Source organism: Anopheles bellator, chromosome 2 (assembly GCF_943735745.2).
Source record: "Anopheles bellator chromosome 2, idAnoBellAS_SP24_06.2, whole genome shotgun sequence".
Lineage (NCBI taxonomy): Eukaryota > Metazoa > Arthropoda > Insecta > Diptera > Culicidae > Anopheles > Anopheles bellator.
In genome coordinates, this window is record NC_071286.1 from 7109594 (window position 1) to 7131564 (window position 21971).

The window sequence follows — 21971 nt, forward strand, 5'->3', positions numbered from 1 at the left end:
ATTAGAGAGATTGAAAATATTTGATCGAATGACTTTCAATCAATTGACACAAGTTTATTTACATACATTTACAAAGATTCGTTAAGTACTATTCAAAACTCTGGCACTTGGTCATCATCGAGACATTACATGTTAAAATTTGCACGTGATTGCACTTGCTATCCAACTACCTTATGGTAATCTTTTCATAAACATGCTCTTGTCCATTTCCGGCAGAAACGGTGGCCGTGGTGGAACGTTTCAGCCGCACCACGCCGTTCGGTTCATAAACGGACACATTGGCAAGTGCTTTGTGCTCCGAGTTGTGCTTCGTGCGTAGAACGTTGAGCGCTGCCCAGGCAAGCAGGGGCAGCACGGCCAGGCCAATCGGTATGAGGAAAAGCACCATCAGCCCCACGTAGCCACCGGCCGACTGCTCCACCGGGGCTCCGTTCGGGTGCAGCAGATTGACGTACGCGTCGGCCATACTGACGCCAACGTAATTGATGCCGACGCACACGTAGATGCCGATGTCGCGTTCGGACGCATTGTAGAGGATCAGCTTGCTGAGGTAAACGTCGTTGGCCAGCAGCTTTTCACCGGCCGACGGGAGCAGCTCGTAGAAGTTCTCTAGATAGCGGATCGATTTGTTCTGATTGAAGTTGTGCTCGCCGAGCCGTTTGTTGATCCGCCGGAACCACTTGATGGTGGGTGGCACCTTGCTGAGCACTCGGCACTGCAGCACGATCGGTGTGTCGACGATGGCCGTCGTATTGGCGGGCAGGTTGCCCAACAGTTCCGGCGCCGGTATCGACTCATCGAGCAGCGACTCTGGGGACGGTCATAGCATTAGGAACCACCGCCGTTTATGGCCTGCACTAGCGCGGCACCGCGTTATTGGACTTACTTATGACGACCAATTCGAAGGTACGCACGAGCTGGATGTCCAGCTGCGTGTGATTGTCCGTGCGGTACGGATAGATAGTGCAACGGTAGAGTCCGGCGTGCGCCTCGGACACGTTTTGGAGGGCGAGCGTCACGCGGCACGGTTTATTGTCGCAATCAAATGGACGCCAGTGGAGATCGTCCAGCATCGCCGTGCGGTCACAGGCCGTTCGCTGAAGTCCTCCTCCGCACGGCTGACGAAGGGCGTGTGTTTCGGTCAGAAAAAACTCGGTTAGGCATGCGACTACTTCCCCCAGCGAAGACCCCCCCTCGCGTTACCTTAAAGAACCACCGCACATCGGACGCGTTCATGTGTTCCGCGTGGTGCTCCTTGATGCCACACTTGAGGCGAGTTTCGCTGCCGGCAGGACACTGCTGTAGCTTGGGGACTATCGCCAGGTGGAGAAAGAAAAAAAAAAAAACAGTAGAAGAGAGTGTCATCGTAAGCTTCGAACGGATTGCGGATTGAGGGGTCCGCGCTACCTACTTTCGTTGTCGGACGATGATGGCCGTGACGCGCTGACGTTCAGCAGCACCAGAGGGAGCAGTAGCAGTGCTACGACCGCAACCGCACTGCCGGTGAACGGTGGTCGAAAGCCGCACGCTCGATTCATGGTCTCGCTTGACGTGGAAATGGCGTTTGCAGTTCATACATCTTTCAACCATCGATCCGGGTAATCCACCGCAGGACGATGGTCAGGGCGTGTGGGCAGAGTGACCGTTTTCGGTGGTGGTCTGCAAAGGTAGGAAAGAGGGTCTAGCTGAAAACCGGACTGGTCACATTAATCCATCGTCGGGGGCGGCCCTGAGAAACGGCCAACCACAGCTTCACAGCTGTTCCCGAGGCAGCGGAATCAATGGGGGGCATGCACCATTTATCACTCAATCATCGGTGCGTGCGAAAGGTAAACAACTTGCATCCGTTTCACATCTTTGCAGCAATAGGATAATCGCGCGCAAAAGAATCCGGATGTCACGGACACCGACACGTCTTCGGACAATCGCCGTTGGTGGCTTATGATTTCTTTGGTGGTGGTGTGTCCATTGGGAGGCAAGCCCTTCCGAGGGACGAAACCGTTCAAAGTGGACAAGAATTTTGAAAGGGACGATCTACGAGGATATTTCGCAAGGATATTGACACTGGTGGACCTCATCCTAATGTGTAACTGGTTTGAGTTGAACAAAGAAATCGAAAGATAAATAATGTGACTAAAATATAAGCAAACGATAGTGAAACAAATTGTAGGATGGTGGAAAAAGCGGAAGCGATGGATAAAGTTATCGTTTCCGCTCCACGTTCAAACACATTAACAAACCAATAACGTCCAACCAATAACATCTCATCTCCACGGCACAAATCACCCGCGAAGATTACATTTTCCGACAACGGCGAACGGTCCCGCGTAATTCTGCAACTCGAGTCCGAGTACCATTATTTTTCATTCGAGTAATGCGAGTAAATTCATTTGCAACAGCATTTTCTTTAAGATGGCGAGAGAAAACACACGCAGTTGAAGTGAATGGAAAAGGGAAAACGATTGCTTTTATTGCACTTTGGTCGTGGTCCTCTTGCAATGAGCTTGGGGAAGAATGGACACCGCGAGAAACGCGATAAAACCTGTCCTTTTGCGTTCGTTCCGTGCACAGATGTGAAACCGGCCAGATCGCTGCGGCCGCCGGAGGGTGCGAGAGGGCTTTTCTTGCACTTGAGCCACTCGGACTTGGGCGGTGGTGGTCCATAAATCAAGCGCTTGTTTGCTGCTCGCAGCCCGGTTCCCCGTCGGCAGGACCACCACCGTCTTCCGTGGGCCAGGACCTCGGCACTCGAGAGGAAAGTCCTTTTGCAAATCATTATTTATACAATTCGCCGGCTTTTCGCGCTTTCCTGGACCGCGGATTTTCACGGGACGGGCTTCGAAGGAAAGGGTCTTAAGAAAAAGGATGCTGAAGTCGGTGGCACGAAAAAAAGCCCAAGGAACAACAAATAGGCGAGTGACCGAAAAGAAACGGTTGTGCTACGAGAAGCGTACAGCGGGCAGCCTGCATTTGTATAATCTCGCATTTGCTGGGTGGGTTATTCATCCTTCTTAACTCGAGCAGCTGGCATTGTCTTCCGTTGTCCAGATTTCAACCACCACTCGTCCAGTTTATGAGCGGCGAGCATTCGATTAAGATGCAGTTTGTGGTTTTAAAGCTAAAGAGAGCACAACAAACAGTAAATCCAGTCATTTTTGTTTGAACACGCAAATAAAATCGATCACTTCGTAATCCGAAAGTGTTGTTATTGTTTGGGTGGACTTACTCGGTGGGATAAGTTTTCCATTAAAAAGTTTGCATAATGAAAGCAAAATGATTAAAATCTCGAACGCTGCTTTGAAGTAAGACCGTAATAACCGTCCCCATGCGGAGATTCCAACCTATGCGAAGCACAATGAAGTTTTCCAAGAACTTGCTCACCGGAGCGCTGGTTTATGGGTTCGTTTTATAGGAAAGTGACGGAGCAGATACGCAGCACAAAGGAAGGCCTTTTGTTTCCATTGTAAGGGGCAAATCATTTTCCAGGAACCTACGGCCAACCAGGCGGCTCCATCCGCGGGGGGCCTGAGAGTACTCGGCCAGACCCGGGCCTCCGGGCACCCTCGGCTTCGAAAGGTGTGGCTTTAATCGACTTGCTGAACCGATAAGATCCGATTAGGGCTACAGATTTAAGCGTGTGCCGTTTCCGGTCGGTGCACAATGCGTAACGTTCCACATGTAACATGTTTTCCCCATGTTCCGCCGTGCTTATTAGCGTTGGCGCTAAATCATAAATCACAAAGTTTCAACCTACTGACCAACAGCTGCCGGCAGTCGACGAGGCAACCGGGACTACTCTTCACAGCGCTCGCCTGGTCTGTAGCAATTTTCGGGGCAAAAGAAACGGTTCCTTCACATATCTGACGTACTCTTTTTGCTTACCTTTTAATGGTACAGTTGCGCCATAACATACGCCCGCACGTGGCCTCCGCAAAGCCTTTGAAGTTTGCTTGAATGTTGTTGCGCCAACACATCACGACCTTTGGCAGCCACCTTCTGCTACGTTGGGCCGGGGCCCTGGGCAAAGTTTTGACTGCGAGCGTCAGAAGTAAGACCTTTCCAACGATACGCACCGATGTGAATAAAATATGGGGAATCACTCGGTTCAAGCGCCGAACGAAGGAGAACGGAACACAAGTATCAGCATCTTGCGCTACGCGAGTAACATTAGTGCCATACAATGGTGGCCGTAGAGGCCGCCCGTTAGCGTTTCGGTGATTTTGCAAGAATTTGAATTAGCTAATTCCATCCAGTCGAAAGGAAAGAACGAGCCCAACCGGGCTGGAGTGATGCCAACACGTTCGGTACGCCGTTCTGAAAAGGAAACCCGGTCTTTTTTTCCGGTCGGTACGGGTATATTTCTTTCTCCGAATCGGGACCGAAGTATTGGGCACTGTTGGTCCGTTTGGTGGTGAACCTAGCCGGGAGCAGCCCAGCGCCCGTCCCATTGGCATTTGGTAGAGTTTCTAATCTTTTAAAGACCGTCACCTGGAGTGGCGGTTATGAATCACCGTTACATCTTACGAGGAGCCATTGACATGGCGTCGTTGTCCTGGAGTTGGGAAACCTTACCTAGGCTCACCTAATCTTAAGCCGCTTACCGAACGTCTTGCAAGGAGGCTGGCAAACGTTTCTAGAGAGCGGAATGAGAAGCACTTTACGTGATTGTCGGACAAATTAACACCGATAATCGCTTTCGAACGGGAAGCAAAAATCGAAAGCTAATATTTGTTTTGTAAAACACCATTTCCAGTCCGTTTCTTGCCCCTTGCCGGTTGGGTTCAAGTTTGTGCGTGACAAAGTTTCGTCCTTGGCAAAACTCAAGCGCAGCTCCGCAGTTTATGCAAATAACGCAACGCAACACTTACTGGCGCACGAGGATCAAAACGAGAAAAAAGGACGAACCTCTATCCAAAGAGGAATCAGCTCGAGAGCAGATCAAAAACGCCGGCACGGATAGATGAGCGCAAGTGGCGCTGTAAAGTGGCGCAGACAGAAGTGTCAGCAACATAATGGAAGAAGTTAAACAGTTGCTAATGTCTTTGCTGCTGAGATTGTCGACGTGCATTCCGGATGGTAACCCGACCGGGAGAAAAGGGCAACCCGGTTCCCGGCTTTGACTGTGCCATGAATTATGCAATGCAACCTTCCCTTCCGGAGTATGCATCGGTGTGTATGCAAGTCCCAAGAAAAGGATACAATTTTTCCTTTCCGCAATCTCGATCCAATCCAATCCGCTCGGTTCCCTTTTCCGGTGGGGTGGCCGGGATTACGAAGGCCCTGCCACTGGCAGTGCGTTCGTTTATTCAAACTTTAATTTATTTAATTATGTGCATTTATTGTTCGCACCGGGACGCCGATGCTGGCGCCGGGCATCATTTATGCCGGGCCCGAAGGAGTCAGCTGTAATGGGTGAAGGCAAGAGCAGTGAGAGGTGCAACATTGTCTGCGGCAGAAACCGGCACTGGCAAGGCAAGCTGGAAGTTGATCGTCAAGACTTTCCTTTTGTTGTGTTTTTTTTTGCTGTAGAAATACTGATTCGAACGAGTAACTTCTTATTTAGTAGCTGGTCTCTGGTTGCCAGTGGCAGGGTCAGTGGAAGCAGCTGTCGACTGGCATGCGGTCAGCTAACGAGGCTAGGTCCAGCGACACACACCACTCGATTTCCCGATAACGAAGGTACACAACTACTGTGGAGAATGGCCAGCTTGGCTTCAATTGCTTGAGTAGTTGTTCTTTACTTTGATTTAACGTGCACAACATATTTGAAGTTAAATTTTGAATAAATCTGCATCTCTGACACCATTACGATTAAGCGAACAATTTCTCGGCTTGATCGTCTTAAGGTTCCGGTGCGATCATCTTAAAGAAATAAATATAATATTCGTAAAAATTAAGATTTATTAAGACTCTTTTCCATATCCGTCATGCATCTTACTAACGCTCGATTCGCAACCGTTTCAGTGCGTCAGGGCGACTAATTTTCATCGGAAACCATTAAAATAATACCGAGACCCAACACATTAATATCTGTTTCAAGTACCCTGCCGTTCTTAACCCTTTATATCGGCCGATATCGAATGCCACCAAAGCCACCATCCACCGGTGTCGGTGATTAAGGGCAATAAACTGGAAAACGCAATAAGTTTTACTGTTCCACCAGAGAAGTGCTTCCCCCGGCCGGCGCTTAAAGGTGAATAAAATGTCCTCCAGTTTATGGCACGCTGCCCAAAAGGCATTCTATGCTTTATTCGACCTGATTGGCTTCACCGGTGAGGTTTTATTGCGGCCGACCCGAAGGTAAATCGCTTGATAAGCGGTAGGGCCCGCCAGAAGCTGATAACACACTGTCCAACTGCCACCGGCTGATAAGCAACGCAACGCGGAATCGAGTTCCACGTCGCGTGCACCGTGGGACCAAACGCCGCGGGCGGGCTGTGGGTCTGACGGGGGGTTCCACACTTCCTTGCCGTTTCAAGATAGCAGCGGGCCAACCAACAACTTCTTCGCGTGTCGAGGAAGTTGCGTTCGTGGTGCTTCAATTATTGCGTACATTCGAAGCGGTTTGCTGACGCTACTACAATGTCCCCGGGGCTTGTAGTTGCTACCGTTTCAGTTTACCGATGGACGATGGCTATCGGCCGGCCAGATCGATCTCCACTGGCTCCCGAGCGGGTCAGCGGCAGTTTCATAGCTTCGTCCACATTTGCTTATACCCCGGGATGCGTTCCCTAATATATTGTTAATACCTGTGGCCGTTGGCAGAATGGCTCCGAATAATCCGTCCTTGTCCGTCGTTTGAACGTTGCTGTGGCTCGCTAAACCATGCATCCGAGCACGATGGCACTACGGACACAGCCAGGATCAGGTTTCCTTGGCCAATGATGTGAATATTTGATGATGTCACCGGCAGATGTCACTCCGGGACGGCTCAAGGCTGTCAAGGGCCTCTGGAGAATATTTTCACTCGCCTCTCGGGACCGATTTTCACTAAATCGCGTTACACCGTGGCTGTCTCGCGTTGATCCTTCGTGTCAGCTACACTACGTCACCCAATGGAAGGGTATGATTTAATAATAAAAACCATGCACAATCCGGCACAAAGCGCAAAAAAATGGCACGCACGCTCGAAACTGGCTGCACCGCTCGAGCTCGAGGGCAACAACCACCGTCCGGTGTCCGCACGGATCGACGGTTAAAATTAGACTGAAAAATGTGTAAACACACCGTATCGCACCACTTTATTGTTATTGACTGGAAATGGTTGCCCGTGGCGGAGGCCGGGCGGGGTCACTCACCATTCGCCTGCCCCCTCTTCCAGGGGGTGGCCCGAGACTTCATCCACCTGTGGCCCGTGGACTGTGGGTTGAGCGGGTGGCCAAAAAAAGGGGCAAAGTGATAAGGTTTGCCTTCGATAAGCATTGCGTTCGCAGCCAAGCGGACGGCGCGATCTCTTTTTGCTCCGTACGGTTTAGTTTTATATAACCATTTTTTGGCACCGCCAGAATAATGAAAGGTTCGCTCGTTTGAGTAACATAAAATTAGCTGTTATGACCGGACACATCTCGCACAGTGCGTGGCGATGTAGGATGCGCTCCTATCTGTCGGGCACATCGCCACTGGCCGCTGATAAATAATACTCCGCACGCACAAACACAATCGCGCGCATTCTGTGAATGTGATCCTCGTACAATGTAAACATCGACGCGGCGATCGTCTGTACTCGGTTTGGCGTGAATCAGACGCTGCGCAAACACTAGGCGACCGTGTGCGGAAAATTCGTTAAATCGGCAACTGATTTTTAACTTGTCCCATCTTTCTATGGCCTATCTTTAATCACAAACCAGCTTCGTTTGAACTACTGTCCATTGCACCAACATTAAGGACGAGACGATACTCATCGGATTACTCAGAGTGCCACGGTTGGATGCAAACGCAAATAACTGTGCAATGTTTTTACAGTACTTTAACGTAAATGTATAAAAAAAAACATGCTCAATCGAGGTAAAACAGCAACAAGGTCGAAAGGGTAGTTTCTCATAGATTGATAGTGGAGAACCGTAACGAGTGCTGAAAAATAAACATGCCCCGTTGTTTGTTTACCCCTAACCGGGACCCCTTTGCTTGTACCTGGAATTTCCACGCCACACTCGGGCTGGGAACGCGCGTGTATTTACTTTCATTTATGGATACCCATTTTCCGGAGCGGTTATCAATTTTGGGTTTTCGCGTTGGGTGCTTACAAACAAACATTGCGATACTTTTTACGATCGGCACACGGTGCTGGAAGGCGAACCCGGCCTTTAACCTCACAGCTGCGGTGCCATTGAATTGACCACTCATGGAACATCATGCTGGTGGCCGTGTTTCTGATTTGGGTGAACGGTGAATGGTGTGACAACCTGATTGATGGCAAGCCCCGAGGGTCGAGGGTGCACATTAACTGGCGGAGGGCAGCGGCGCTTGGCGGGCACGTGGCAAATGCAATCGATTGTGTTGTAAACAGCAATTCGTCGTATCATAATGTCTGCAACCAATTGAAAAAATAAGAAGAACTTATAAAATTAACAACAAATTAAACCGTTTTCTGGGAATAACTAAAACGACCTGTTTCGGCACTCGCAGCCGGAAGATCGGAATCGGAAACGCCAACCGAAACAGATTTACGGTCTGTGGTAGCAGCAGATAGCAAAAACGGGGGACGGATGATGGGAACGTTCCACGCTTTCCGGCTGTCGGCTCGGGGCGCATGATTAGGATTCGAGTTCCGCCAATCGGCAGCCATGCCGTTGCGCTAATTAATGCCTTCCCGGAACGATATTCATTTCTTCTGGCTCGTTCCAGAACTGATTAGTGTGCTTAAGGGGCACACTTTTCTCGTTAAGGGCCCCGCCCCGTAATGGTTCCATTAGGAAAGGGTTCACTGCCGTTCCGTCCGCGCCGGTTGGAGTTGATGGGAGTTTTAAGCGCTCCCACCGGTCATTACACCACATGATCGCTAACGGGATCCATTTTCGGGAACTGGAACTGTTGGTCCAAAACACAAGCCGAGTAATCTTCATCAACGATATTTTCCTTCCTTTTTTTTCGGGGAACGAACGGCGAATGGTTTCATTTCCTGGCATAACTTTGTTTCGGTTTCCGAGAAAAAAAAACATGACAGGAAAATTCCTTTTTACCTGCCCGGCCCACAGTGCTTGTTGTGGCACTACATGTTTCGGCACTAGCTGTATGGACACCGGGCGCATAGGCACGCTGGAGCTATTATAGGACTCACCACACGAGCTTTATTGGAGTGCGATTTGCAGACATCTGTGCCAGCTGGAGATTACTTCCTGAGCTTTTTGGGAATTTCAATTCGATGACTGGGACCTACCGTACATGGACCAACTCGGATGCGGTAGAGTTGGCAAGCAAGGCAGGCAGCAAGAGAAGAGTTGGAACATTCGATTGGTTTCCTCTAGTTCGGCGGGTTGCAGTCACTGTGCACTGCGCGGCATGCTGCGAAGGGTTTTCCGGTTTCTGTGTCCCATTCTAGCCCACTGACTTATGGCAGTCGGGTAGCACCGGCAGCATTAGGCTCTTTGCTTTCGGGTGGCGTGCGTTGTGTCGTCGCTGGGTCGAGTGCTCAGCAGTCCCCATCGGGAGATACCATTTGCCATTGGAAATTGCCATTTGTCGTAGGCAAATCAAACAAATCTGGTCCACATCCTGTCCTGTGTGCCTTTGGGCCTCCGGCTCCGGTACGAAGGATAATATGGCCACAATATGTCGGTGGTGGCCCATCGTTCGATTATCGGGACCTTTCTTTAGTCTCCACCGGGACCAACCGGAACCCTGAGGAACATGCTTTAGAGTGGCCTTTACTTTTTTTTCGGTAAAGTTTTTTCGGCCATCTTCCTACTAACTGCCTGGTCGCTGGTCGTTGGCGGTGTAGTCTAATCAAATCAATCCCCCGAGACCCACGTGGCGACCTTTATGCTCGGTTTGACCGTTATAATCGTGGCCTTCCGGCGTGATACCGTCACCGGATGAGGTTGCCAAAGCCGGGTTTCATCTTTTTCTTTTGCCGGTGGTGCCCACTTTGTTGCAACATTGTTCGGGTTGCCACCAAGGAAGGCTGTTCAAATGCTACGGCTCCACAGCTGGCATCAGCATCATCTGGCCGGTAGGGATTGGGTCACCGGTAAAAAAGTCCTCTACGCCCTGGTAGTCCCTTTTGGGACGTGGCACGGATGGCAAAACATTTTCAACCCACGAGCGTTGACCAGTCGACCCCCAGTGCTGCTAAGACACACTGCGTTACTGCGCACGGTTAAGCCGCACGAAAAACCCCGGAACTCCTGGAACTGCTCGCCAGCCACAGGGGGACTGGGAAATATAGGAGTATAAATTAATAAATAAAAGGAAAGAAAGTTTTTGCCCTCGAATGCAAGCCATCCGGACGCAGTTCGTATGGAAAGCGTAAAAGGTGCTTCAACTTGCGTTCGCTGGCTTTTTTTGTGTTGGTTTTAGAGTCCAAAATTGGGACTCCATTGGGAGCCACCGTTGGTCCGGAAGCGTGACGGCCTCCGGTGGTGCCAATTTTCGGAAGTTAAGCATACATTTTTTTGGCTGATTTTTCTCATCTTCTGGCCGCCCTCTACACATTAACGCCAACCGCAGGGAGTGTTTTTCTGGCGTTTGGCATCGCGGTCCTGGAACCGCCAGCCCCATGCGCATGGTTGCGGCGAAGGTTTCGATTTTTTGCTCCATTATGCCGCAGGTAACTGAAAAACATATCGCGCATGCATATGTTTCATGTCTAGCGGTGGAAAAAGCTGTTTTAAAAGCATGTCGCTAGGGCACGCGTGGGATAAATGATTAATTCTCCGGGCATCCGCGAGTGGTTCCGCTGGCCCTGACTGATATTTAACCCCATGTTGATGTTTTGCCTGTTGGTACTTACGGGTCGGCTGGTATTATAATTCGGTGAAATTATTAACGCTTTTTAATGTGATTACATTATTTGATCGTTTTAATTTTTTGCCTGACTAATTTAACTTGCACATACTTGACTATAATAAAGGCAAAGGTAAAGTTAATGTGTGTTCTGATGTCTACGAAAGGGTAGCCTACGAATGTCGCTATAGTTATTTTCCATCATATACAGTTAATATGAAATACCTTAAAGTTGATTGATGTAATGATGAACTGTAAACTAAACAAAGACACAGTAAAGTTTTACTGATAAATCACACCTTAACCTGGCCACGGTTACTGGTTTTTGACTTCATTCAACTCAATCACGTTCTCCGTCAGCAGGTCGACTAACACATCCAGCTTCACCTGCAAAAGATTGTTCTCCTGTTCCAGGCTCTTGATGCGACGCCTCATCCGCAGCATATCGTCAGTGGAGTGTGCAGATGCGTTACCGATCGGGCCACCGGTGGCAGACGGTAATCCTCCGGTTGCAGCCGGCTGAAGTCCATTCATCCAGATACCGTCGATAAAGCAGAGCTGTCGGTCCACCAGATTGAGTGTGATTGTCCGGAAATCATCGAGATCTTCGGCCGCTGGTGGACACCCGATGTTCAGACGTCGAACACGCGGCGGAACCAGTTTGGGGGCGAACTTCTTTGCGAAAATTGGCATGGTGCGTGATGGGCAGCTTGAATTACTAGATGAGACACTCGCATTTACTCACTTTTTCTGCTATCGTTCGCACTGTTTTGCTTACCCTTCGAATGAAGTTGGGTGAATGACTGTAAAACGTTTGACGGCTACCAATGCGAGTTCGCTATGTTACTGCTCGTTGACGTTCTCCCTTTTAGGGTGCCACTGTTGCGTGAATTGCAGGGTTGCCTAGCAACTTTTATTCAAGTGAGAGAAAGATCATGAATCGTCCCGATTGCACCATTTTCCCCTGGATAGTTTGGAACATTATGTTTCGTAGTAATAAATAAACCCGACAGTGCGGCTGAAGACGAAGAAATTGTGTGAAAAGCTAGTAATATCAGGAATAGTTTTAAACCACCAACCGTTGCGACACCGACGGTACAGCAACCGTGGGTTTGCTGTTTAGCAACCACAATTCACCGTAGCAACCACAAGGTCCGTTCCGTCGACAACGCACGCCGTTGCCATGGTAACGGAAGGGGCGCAAACAAATTCTCCACAGCGTCCTTCTGCAGCGTGGTACAACGCGTCGTCAGTGTTCGTTCGTTAGGCGCGGCCATTTCCCACCAGTCTGAGCCAGCACTTTGGCTGAGCGTCTGGCATAAGTAACGCTGTAATCATCCCAAAAGCTGCACTAAACCGCTCGGAGTAAATTCGCGGAACTGTTCGAGAAGAGAACCCGAGCATCCGACATCGATCGATGTGGTGTGATGTTGGCGGCGGCCGCTCCGTCGGTAGGGTCTGCTGTTGCTGCTGCCGCTGCGGGTGATGGTCGTGAAAAATGTGATTTACTGAAGCACTTCAACGAACAGTACCGTGGAATCGAGCGGACGATTGGCGCCTATCGGCTCGAACACGACCGTATCCGGGTGACGCTCGAGCAGCTCCTTCAGCAGGAGCCCGCGTCGGAGCAGGGAAACGATTGCGCTCCGGAACCGGAAGCCGGAACCGTTCGCGGCACCCGATTCGGTGAGTCGGATTACAAGCGCGTCAGTGACGAGGTGATCCGAAACCAGCAGAACCAACTTCGGCTGATCAAAGAGGTAGGTGACGCCGGTGGGCGGCCTGTTTCCCGAAAGCCCCACAAATTCGATTCCACCCGGCGATTGCTCACTAACACCGATCCGGCCTTCGGTTGATCCCCACGCCCGGCCTCCGCCCGGTCGGTGGCTTAGGAAAAGGACACGCTCGAAAGCCTGTGGAAGAGCTCGCAGCGAACCATCCGCATCCTGGAGCTGGAGATCGGCGAGTATCGGCGGCAACTGAAACAACCTAAAAGTATACTATCCGCACGACACCAGTACGCGGCCGCCGTGCAGCTGCTCGAGCAGAATCTGGCCCGTGTGCGCGGTGCGTTGGATGAAAAAATCACCGAAAATCGCCACCTACAGCAGGAGACGACGGGCACTGTTGAGCGGATTGCGGCGCTCGAGGAGAGTGTGAAAGGTGGGACCGGGGGTTGGCTGGATTGAAATGGAAATCCCGGGGAGATTTGATATTTTCTCGCGCCTGGCCAATGATATGCTAATAACGGCGGCAGTCGCGTGGGTCTTCACCGGCGTACACTTTTCTTCCAATTTCGCTTTCGTTTCGATCCCTTAAAGGTGCTTGAACGTACTCGGGAAAGGCGGAACTAGGAATTGAGTCTTCCGATAAGCGGTTTCGAGAAAACATTTTTATAACATCTTTTTTTGCTTAAAAAGATGCAATTCAATAGACAAAGTAGGGCTGTTAAGCCCTTCGCAATTCGGCCGCAGTAAGAGTTAATTCGATTCGATCATTAATGCAGTCACGGCTGTTGCTCTGCTGCCGACAACCTAGACTCCACTCAAAAAGTTTGAAAAAAGCCACGACACTTTTTTGGGCACCCAATCAATTAAGGAATTTTTTTGGTACACTTACGACGGCGGCGGGTTCTTCTCTCACTTCTCCTGTAGCGCACCGAGGGGAAGCGGAAGCACTGGCGAAGGTGGTCGACGAGTTGCGGGCGGCTAGCGGAGAGACTCGGGCCACCCTCGAGCGGACGATGCGCGAAAAGGCCGACCTGGAGGCGCTGCTGGACAAGGCCAACGAGCTGGCGAAGCGACACATGAACAGGGAAACGCTCGCCCTCACGAAAGTGCAGGAAGCCCTCCAGATCGCGGACAGTGCCCTCGAGGAGAAGAGCAGCGTGCAGCGGCGCGAGCAGGATGCGCGGGCCGAGTGTGACTTCCTCGCGTCCACCATCGGCCAAGTGATGGAGGAAGCGGCCCGGAAGGTGGAGCACGAGCTGGCCGGCCTTCGCGGTGGCTACGAAGCACGGCTGGCCACCTCCGAGCAGGCGCTCGACCACGCACGGGCCCTACTCGAGGTGCAGCAGCAGCGGACGGTGCAGGCGGAAACGAGGGCCCGCACGGTGGAGGAGAAGTTCCGGTCGACGCTGCAGACGAACCAAAATCTTGACGCCGATCTTCGGGCGGCCTCGAAGATGATTGTAAGTCCTATTATGGGTTCCTTACCCATCAGGCCGCCGCAGCGGCTCCTCAAAACTGTCACTCATTTTCTCGCCCCCATCCACGCCCCGTAGATCGAAATGGAGCTCAAAGTGGAGGCACTCCAGAAAACGATGGCCAAGGAGAAGGAAACCAATCGGTGAGTGAGTGAGACGCGGACGAAATTGGTTCAATTTTCCATGCGGATTTTTGCCCTCCGACGGGCTTTCCATTTTCCGGTCGGTTTGGATGGATTTTCTTTTCTGTCCACCCCATTTTCTCTGCATCGCTGATGATCGATTCGGGGCGCGCATCTGGAATGGCAAAGCAGTCAGAAGTTTGGCACGAAAAACCGATGAAAATGCATATCCTAGAACAATGGCGCCGCCACCGTTCGCTCGGACGGGCCGCGGGCAGAAGAGATGCACTGTTGCAGAAGCTTTCGAGAGAATATTGGATTTGTTTTTCTTTTTCTTTGATTTTCGAGTCACTTTCTTGCTCGAATGCCATTACGGTGAATCGCTTCCGGGGTACGTAGCCGATGAAGGCACCGGCTATTGGTTGTGGAAAATGTCGTTCTAATATTATTTTCTGATTTGATGGTATTTTGGAGGTAGTCCCGCTGCGCCACGACGACGAACTGCCGCTATATTTTTGATACACGAATTTTTCGGAGAGAAATTGGGTTTCAGATTTTGTTTCAAAAAGGTTTCCTCTAATGTTTACAATATCGACCAACATTGGCAACATATTTTGATTATCTCTTGGTTTATTTATAAATGTCTTGAAACACATTTGTCGGTTTTGTTTATTTACTTTCTTCAATCAGGCAATGGATACATCAAATACAGAATATTGGTTCATGCCTTTTTCTCGACAAACTTTGCACGACCGAGCGGCTCGTTTCATTGGAATCGTTTTCTTTTGGTTTATTATTGGGATCGTTTCCGAGCTTCAATTCGATCGATTATTGCCGCTGTTTTCATTCAATTTTTAACTGATTTTTGCCAAGCATGGTTCCCGGAATACAAAACGTAATTTCTTCAAGTGCTCCTGCTTTTCGGCATATTTCGGTAGTTTATTCGTTGCGTTCGGGGGTTTTCCGTGGTCACTGTATCGATGTTTGTAAATGTAATTAAGATTTTAAAATGCGATCATTCCTTAGCTCGATTTGGTGTAGAAAAGATTTTCCATCATACCTGAACAGCGTTCGATAAAGTGATTTATGCAAATCGCTGTTTAAAGCGAGAAATAAGGCGTTCTAGAACATTATTCAAAAAGAAGTAAAAGAAATGGTGGCAGTACCTTTCATAAGTGGCAACCGTCACATGGTTACATTAGCCGATAACGTTCACTTGGAAATAGGTTCGGTTCTGTAGTACTAAAGACTAGTTGAAAACCAGCGACTGGCACTGATTGAGCAAATATTGATGGTTTGATCCATAAAGCTTGGTTTGATGGAGCTTGGTTTAATTTTCGTTTATTGCTCTACACAAGATAGGTTACCGGTGAGTCCTATCTCCGTCCCCGGTGGCCGGTAGAGTGTCAATCAATGGTTCAACATTGATGCCTCCTAACGACACTGCTGCCCCGGAGGAAACGCCCATTTCGGTGTGGCGAAGCGAGCGGATTCCATTCCCACACGGACACTAAGTGCTCGTAATTAATTCTTTAGCATGGCACCTTTCTTTCAAAGCCTTCCATGGACCGGCCAAAGCCGCCCGGTAATTAGCCGACGTTCCACCCGGGTCCAAGAGCGCGGTCAATAATATGATGTATTATCGATTGCGCCACGGGCACGACTGCGACCGGAAGGCGCATCGCCCGTAGTGGGCTGAAGTAAATTGGATCCTTTCGTTTTTTTTTGTGCTGCTTCATGCTTTCCGTGTTCGTACTCGGTCGAGCCATCCGTACTCCTACAGTGCTTGGTCTCGGCCGTTGCAGGTCGTGATTGTAATTCGACTCATCTCCGGTCCTGTTGCCCTCTACTAACTATCTTTTTATGTCGCTATCCGCGCGCGCGCGTGTGTGTTTCCGGGAGTGCAGGATATGCAGCGCCCGGGAGACGGACCTGCAGCGGCTGCTGGCCAACAACGAGCAGCTGAAGGAGCGCTGGAAGCGGGAGATGCTGACGGTGACGGACGAACTGCAGCGGAAGATGGAAGCGATGCGCCGAGAAAATTGCAAGCTGACGGCGGAAAACAATCAATTAAAGGATCAGCTCCTAATGGCATCGTCCTCGGTGGGGTCACCTTCCGGTGCTCCAGTCGGTGCCTCGACGGCCGCGACGTAATCTTGCCAGAGTGGCTGTTACTTTGTGATGCATAACGCTCGCTGAGGAGTGACGTTAGTTGGGAAATTCGGAACCACGAAGTGGAGCAGTTCGCCGAAGCGGAACGATGCAGTATTCAATCAGCCACGGACCCGCAGAAAACAAAGGCGTTCGGAGCACCTCAACTCGGCGGTAACTTCTTTGCCCCTACCCCGGATCGGTGAATAGGAAGTCCGCATCGATCCAATAACCATAATTAGACGTAATCGGAACCGAAATGATGTTTTGCCGGGTGAGTGAAAACGAACGCTGCCACCATTTGCGGTGGATCGGATCAGACGGTCGGGTGCAATCAGTAGAATGGCCGATTGGGCAAGAATAAAATGGCCTGTTTACTACTGTGGCCTCGGATGGAAGAGTGTCTGCCGGCGTGGGAACTCCTTGGCCCTTGGTACCTTGGTTGGAAATGAATCATAAAATGTTGGTATTTATGGACACAATTAGGGCGACCGGAAAGGTGCCCGAAGTTCGGTTTCCGTCACCGAGCCAACCACTGTGAAGTCGATGGCGAAGTTGTGGAAAAAGGCAAAACTGAAAGTATTTTCCCCGACGTTGTTGGCCCTCCGAGCACCAATCAGCGTGGTGGAGTAAATTACTAGTTGTTAGGCCCGGCAACGGCAGTAGATCTGTAAGTCTTAGATGGAACTAGTCAGCTGGAATGATGCAATAGCTTCTTAAGATCGATCCCACTCTTCGTCGGGTAGTGGGCCAAGACATTGAGTTGGATGGAAGAATTTATTCATTTATGTTACCTTAAGGTGGGACGCAAGCCAGTGATAGGATAACGGCCAAGCTTGTGACTTTCACTAATAAACGTTCGTGAACACATTTGCACTACTCCGCGAGTGGCCTGTGAAGTGTCATTGGAATGTTGTTTCTTCACACAAAGGGTAACAGTATCTTCCCAGAAGTCGAAAGAAAAGCGTCCTCCTCAAGGTCGGGAAAACAGAGCGCAAAATTTGTAGAACAAAATCCAAAGTCAGTCGGAAAGTTGGGCGTACGTAAATTGTCGTTCGTTGGCGCGTTGGCCAAACAACTGCTGTTTGGAATCCATTGGGCGTAGTCATTAAATTTTGCCACTTCACTAACCCAACAACTTCCACTGACACTAGAAGAAGAAAGTGTAGAGGCAAATTCGAATTTATTATTCTGAGGCAAAGTCGAAAGGATGACAAACTTTACGAGAATCGTCCTTGGCGACGTCTTGCGCTTTTGGTAGGGAAATTGAGCCATAAAGCGACAATGGTACCCAATACAAAAGTTTTCATTCGAGTGTTTTTGAAGAAGCCCATGACCAAAGTGTCCTCTTCTGGGCCCGTGGTAACCATTTTGCTTGGTGTTGATAGTATCGACAGTAAAGCGGTGCATTTCGCACCTCCGACCGCGAGGACATGAGAAGCAATTTCTCAGCCGCTGCTTGCCGGTATTATGAGAAGCTTAAGAAGCTTGCGGAATGCGTGGTCGATTCCCGGGAAACTCGCTTGATTAAATGAAAATGTTTGAAGTTATTTTATCGTATCGATATTATTAATACAGGTCAAAATTGGTTGGTTTGGATTTGTTTTGCATAACAGTAAACTATAATATTACACCAGCTACAATCAGATGTGATGTGTAGAAGCAGCAAAATAATGGCAATATACGGAACGGCAAAAAAAGAATCAAAAGACGAATGACAAATCATCACCCTACGTTTGACAGATTGTTACATAAGGCCCTCGACGTACATAATGCTGGGAATTAGCCTGGTAAATAAGTTGCCCCGTCGACAAACCGCAACATGTGCACCTGTCATGCGCTGATTGATGAAATAATGAGCAAAAGTTTCGTAGGAGCAATCTGTTTATCGTACATCGAAATTCTTTCGAAGGTCTACACCGTATAATCGGTTAATCACCGCCAAAATTAAAATATGCGACGCTTGGCGGGGTTCAATCAAACGAAGGAGAAGTCCGGAATCGGCAGCTTCCGTGTCGCTGATGCTAGTCACGCTGACATTGATGTCGATGCGGACCCATCGATGCGGTTGCTCCACATGCCACATCGGCACTCCAAGCGTGCGTAGTCAGTGTTGTGACTGAAACTCAAAACTAATTATAACTTTCAGTCTGCCTCGGTCGGTGTAGTTGAAGGTTGTGCGGTGATGCCCATCCTTTTGTGTGGCCGATGTTGGATCGGAAAGATGGATGATTTGGTTGCGCGCTCCGGTGGCGGTCGCTGGCGGGCGAAATATGCTTCTCTCGGGACGGGTGCCAGGATGTCTGGGTGGATCCTGTGGCCGGCACCGGAGGCAATCAGCTAATCTGCCATCTGGCACCGTAGGTCACCGCATCGCTCTGTCTCGTGAAATGGAATCCACGTCGCCATCGACACTACAGTGACGGCGGGACGGATGGCCGCATAGGGTTTTCCGGCAGCGCGAACGTTCAGCCTTGCGGTGCGGAAACTTCAACATTGTGGTTTTTCTCGCGCATTCCGTGCAGTTCCTGCATCCTTCCAAGACCGTGGACCAAAGATGCAAGATAAACGCTGACACCGACGGAGATGGCACGGCCGGTGGACGATAAATTTGGTCCGGAGCACTTTTAATGCACCGGCACCGGTTTGCCATAAATTCGGTTGATTTCTATTTGATACTACGTTTTCCTAGAGTTGGCCACTCGCAGGATGCCCCGGCAGGATGTTGGCCGTTTGGAAAGTGGCACGATGTGGACGGTTTGGCATTCTCGTGTTTCGCTAGCATTTGTTCCTAATCGATCGAGATTACAAATGATATTCGCAAGACACGAAACTAAAATTAATTGCTTTTAAGAGTATCCACCGAACTGTTTGTTGTAAATAAGTTGGATACTATGAATTTGAATCTTGGGACTCAATAAAATTGTAGAATTCGAGTTTGGTTTTACCAGTTCTCGTAGACGAAAGAACTTTCGTAAGTCAGGCGATTTTGCATAAATTATGTAAATGATTCGTTTAGATTGGTGAAGAAATTTCACGTCCGGATCCGGTGCCGATGCTCACTGGCGGAGAAAATATTTTATATTAACTCTTCTGTTCACCATTTTGGCAAACCATCGTATGGGAATTGACCATGCAACAAAATTCCTCTCACGTGGTTGTCTTGCACGATGCCGTTTCAGGATGCGCCGGCCCAAGGTCTCTCCGCGAAGCGATGAATTGGCTTAAAAGCCAAAGCCATCTCGCCAACCACGTGCACGCTCGAAAGTGATATCTGACAACGCCGAGGACATTATTTCACAGGAGTCAGCCGGCGCGGAAGGCAATGTTTTCCCTCCGTGGCGGAACGTGGAAAACTTACACTTACACGTACTGCACTTGGTGCCATAGTTTTCCTCCGTAGCGAAGGACCTCCCGGGACGCAGAAGACATACAATGAATTGCACTCCAAGGTAATCTATGTTTGTTTGGCGGCTTGGCCACCTCCGGCGGGAAGGATGGCTTCCTGGGATGCGATCGTCTCTCCTAGGGGTGGGGCCACTGGGCCACCGAGACTATCGAGGCTTTCGGTGTAACGTTATACCAGCTAATATCGCCGTCGGGAGATGCACAATGGGAAGAAAATCGACCAACCGCAGCACCCGGGCGTTTCGCTTCAGGTTAACTTTGCGAGACGCTGGAAAACGGCCCGCAAAGTACCACGGGACGAACCGAGTGGGAAACGGCTTCCGTAACTACAGCGCCGTTGAGTAAGTGATCGAACCAGTACGAAGAACCGGGCAACCCTTCGCAAGTCAAAGTTTGAAGCGACGTCGTTGAATCCACAATCAGTTCGCCATGGTTTAGAAAGCGGGGACGTTGGGCGATCCTGGCCGTACCGCACACTCGCATGGGACCGAAAAGAGAACGATTACTTCCGACTTCCGGCCGGCCGGCCAGCCGTGTACGTAGTGCAAGTGAACACCGGGCCGACTGCCCGGCAAAGGGGCGTGTGGAAATGTGGAAAGTTTACAGATTATGTGCATTGAATTAACAATCAGGCGGGTTGCGTTTCGGGCGGTGTTGAATAGTTGCAAAAAATGACTGCCGCACAGAGGGTACAGAGGCAAGCATGCAAGACCATCGGAAGGGTGCAGTACCGTCGGTCTGGGTCTGGGTGGGTTCTAAAGTTTCACAAACTTCACCGCCCTATGGGATCGGTGGCGAGAGGTGCTTTCAGAGAAGACTCCCGTTTTTTGTTTCTTTCCACGTTCACTTGCAAGTAATTGAACATTATGAGAAATCGCGTATCGCCGAAGTGAGCTCGGTACGTGAATCAAATCGGTAATCAGAATTTAATGATAGTTTCGCCAGCGCAAGTAATTGTTTGTTTAATACCGTTTATCAACAGGGGCTGCCGAAAGGAGCAGCATTTACGTGAGCAGAACGAAGATGCGGAAAACATGGTCCAAAATCTTGATTCGATTTAGTGCTTTTCGCCGTGCCGTTCAGAGTGTTCACTGTAAAGAGCTAAATCTCGGGAGTTGTAATCATCATTTATTTCAAACACTGAAACAAGATGAATGAAAAAGTTCACACCTTTCGAAAATGGGTTGCAAAAATTACAATGTTTTCGTAACACAAGTTTGTACACAAAATGTGTACCCCTCGACCAAACACACTTTCAGCCCTTCTGGCGCTAAAATGTGGCAAACACAAAAATGCAACCATAAATCGCGTTCAACATAATAATGCAATCAGCGCACGGCACAATGGCGCAGCCTTACAGCGCACCGTTTGTATCGCCCAAACGCAGATAGCAACTTTCTCGAGGCGCTGCTGATGCTTTTTCATGAATTTTAAAATGTGTAACGTTGTCGCTTGGTTGGTGATAAACGATGGTGTAGATCTTGGTGGTGGGGAAGTGCTACCGAAAGAGGGTCCTAAAAAAAGGGCAACAAAATGGTCGTGAATCGCGAAATTGATAAACTTTTGTCAAGAATATGGTGCTCGCCTCTGGTTGCCGTTCCGGTTTCGTTTGTGAAGTGATTAAATAAAAACCGGCAGCAACGCTCGCGGGCAACGTTTTTTACACTGCGACAACAACTTCGGTGCCATTATTCTGGTGCTCTCTGGTCTAGACACAGGTTTCACGCTGGTTGAGGGTTGAGAACGGGTTGGCATTCGTAAAACAACGTTTAAAAAATCGGTCAGAAACATATTTTGAATGATGCGAGCAGACATGGAGCATGGTGTCAGCATGATTTATTGTACAGTTTCCGTGCTCGACAGTTTCGCTGAAAGAAAGTGTTTTATGGATTCTCCGGTTTTTTTTTTCGAAATTAATGTACCGTTTAACTTTCGTTTTTTTCATATATTGCCGGGCATCGAACGAATAATTTAACATGTTTTCGATTCACAGAAAATCAGTTAGCCATAAATGAAAGCAAGGACCTTCTGCAAAACGTCACCTAGACCTTGCGAGAACGTATTTTTAAATCTAACCTTCGATGACTTTGGAGAAAACTCCAAAACTTCAAACACCGAACAGCTTGCTGGTCCGCATGTGGGTA

General features: G+C 49.5%; 3 protein-coding genes across 3 annotated transcripts; 1 reads left to right on the forward strand and 2 right to left on the reverse strand.

The window, feature by feature from the left end:
* Positions 1-51: 51 nt before the first annotated feature.
* On the reverse strand, positions 52-7175 carry LOC131209878 (fibroblast growth factor receptor-like 1). The gene is made up of 5 exons (XM_058203030.1): positions 6750-7175; positions 1412-1659; positions 1204-1313; positions 887-1118; positions 52-810 (listed from the first exon to the last, which is right to left on the reverse strand). Exons 2-5 carry the CDS (start codon positions 1536-1538, stop codon positions 167-169), a joined length of 1113 nt encoding a protein of 370 aa, XP_058059013.1. The 5' UTR covers positions 1539-1659; positions 6750-7175; the 3' UTR covers positions 52-166.
* A 4081-nt stretch (positions 7176-11256) lies between these two features.
* Positions 11257-11634, reverse strand: LOC131211187 (protein chibby homolog 1). Its single transcript, XM_058204560.1, has one exon. The coding sequence runs from the start codon at positions 11632-11634 to the stop codon at positions 11257-11259; it is 378 nt and encodes a 125-aa protein (XP_058060543.1).
* A 106-nt stretch (positions 11635-11740) lies between these two features.
* LOC131212298 (protein Daple-like) lies at positions 11741-16422 on the forward strand. The gene is made up of 7 exons (XM_058206104.1): positions 11741-11774; positions 11955-12047; positions 12397-12701; positions 12834-13104; positions 13596-14131; positions 14225-14289; positions 16176-16422. The coding sequence occupies exons 1-7, from the start codon at positions 11741-11743 to the stop codon at positions 16420-16422; spliced, it is 1551 nt and encodes a 516-aa protein (XP_058062087.1).
* Positions 16423-21971: the final 5549 nt, after the last annotated feature.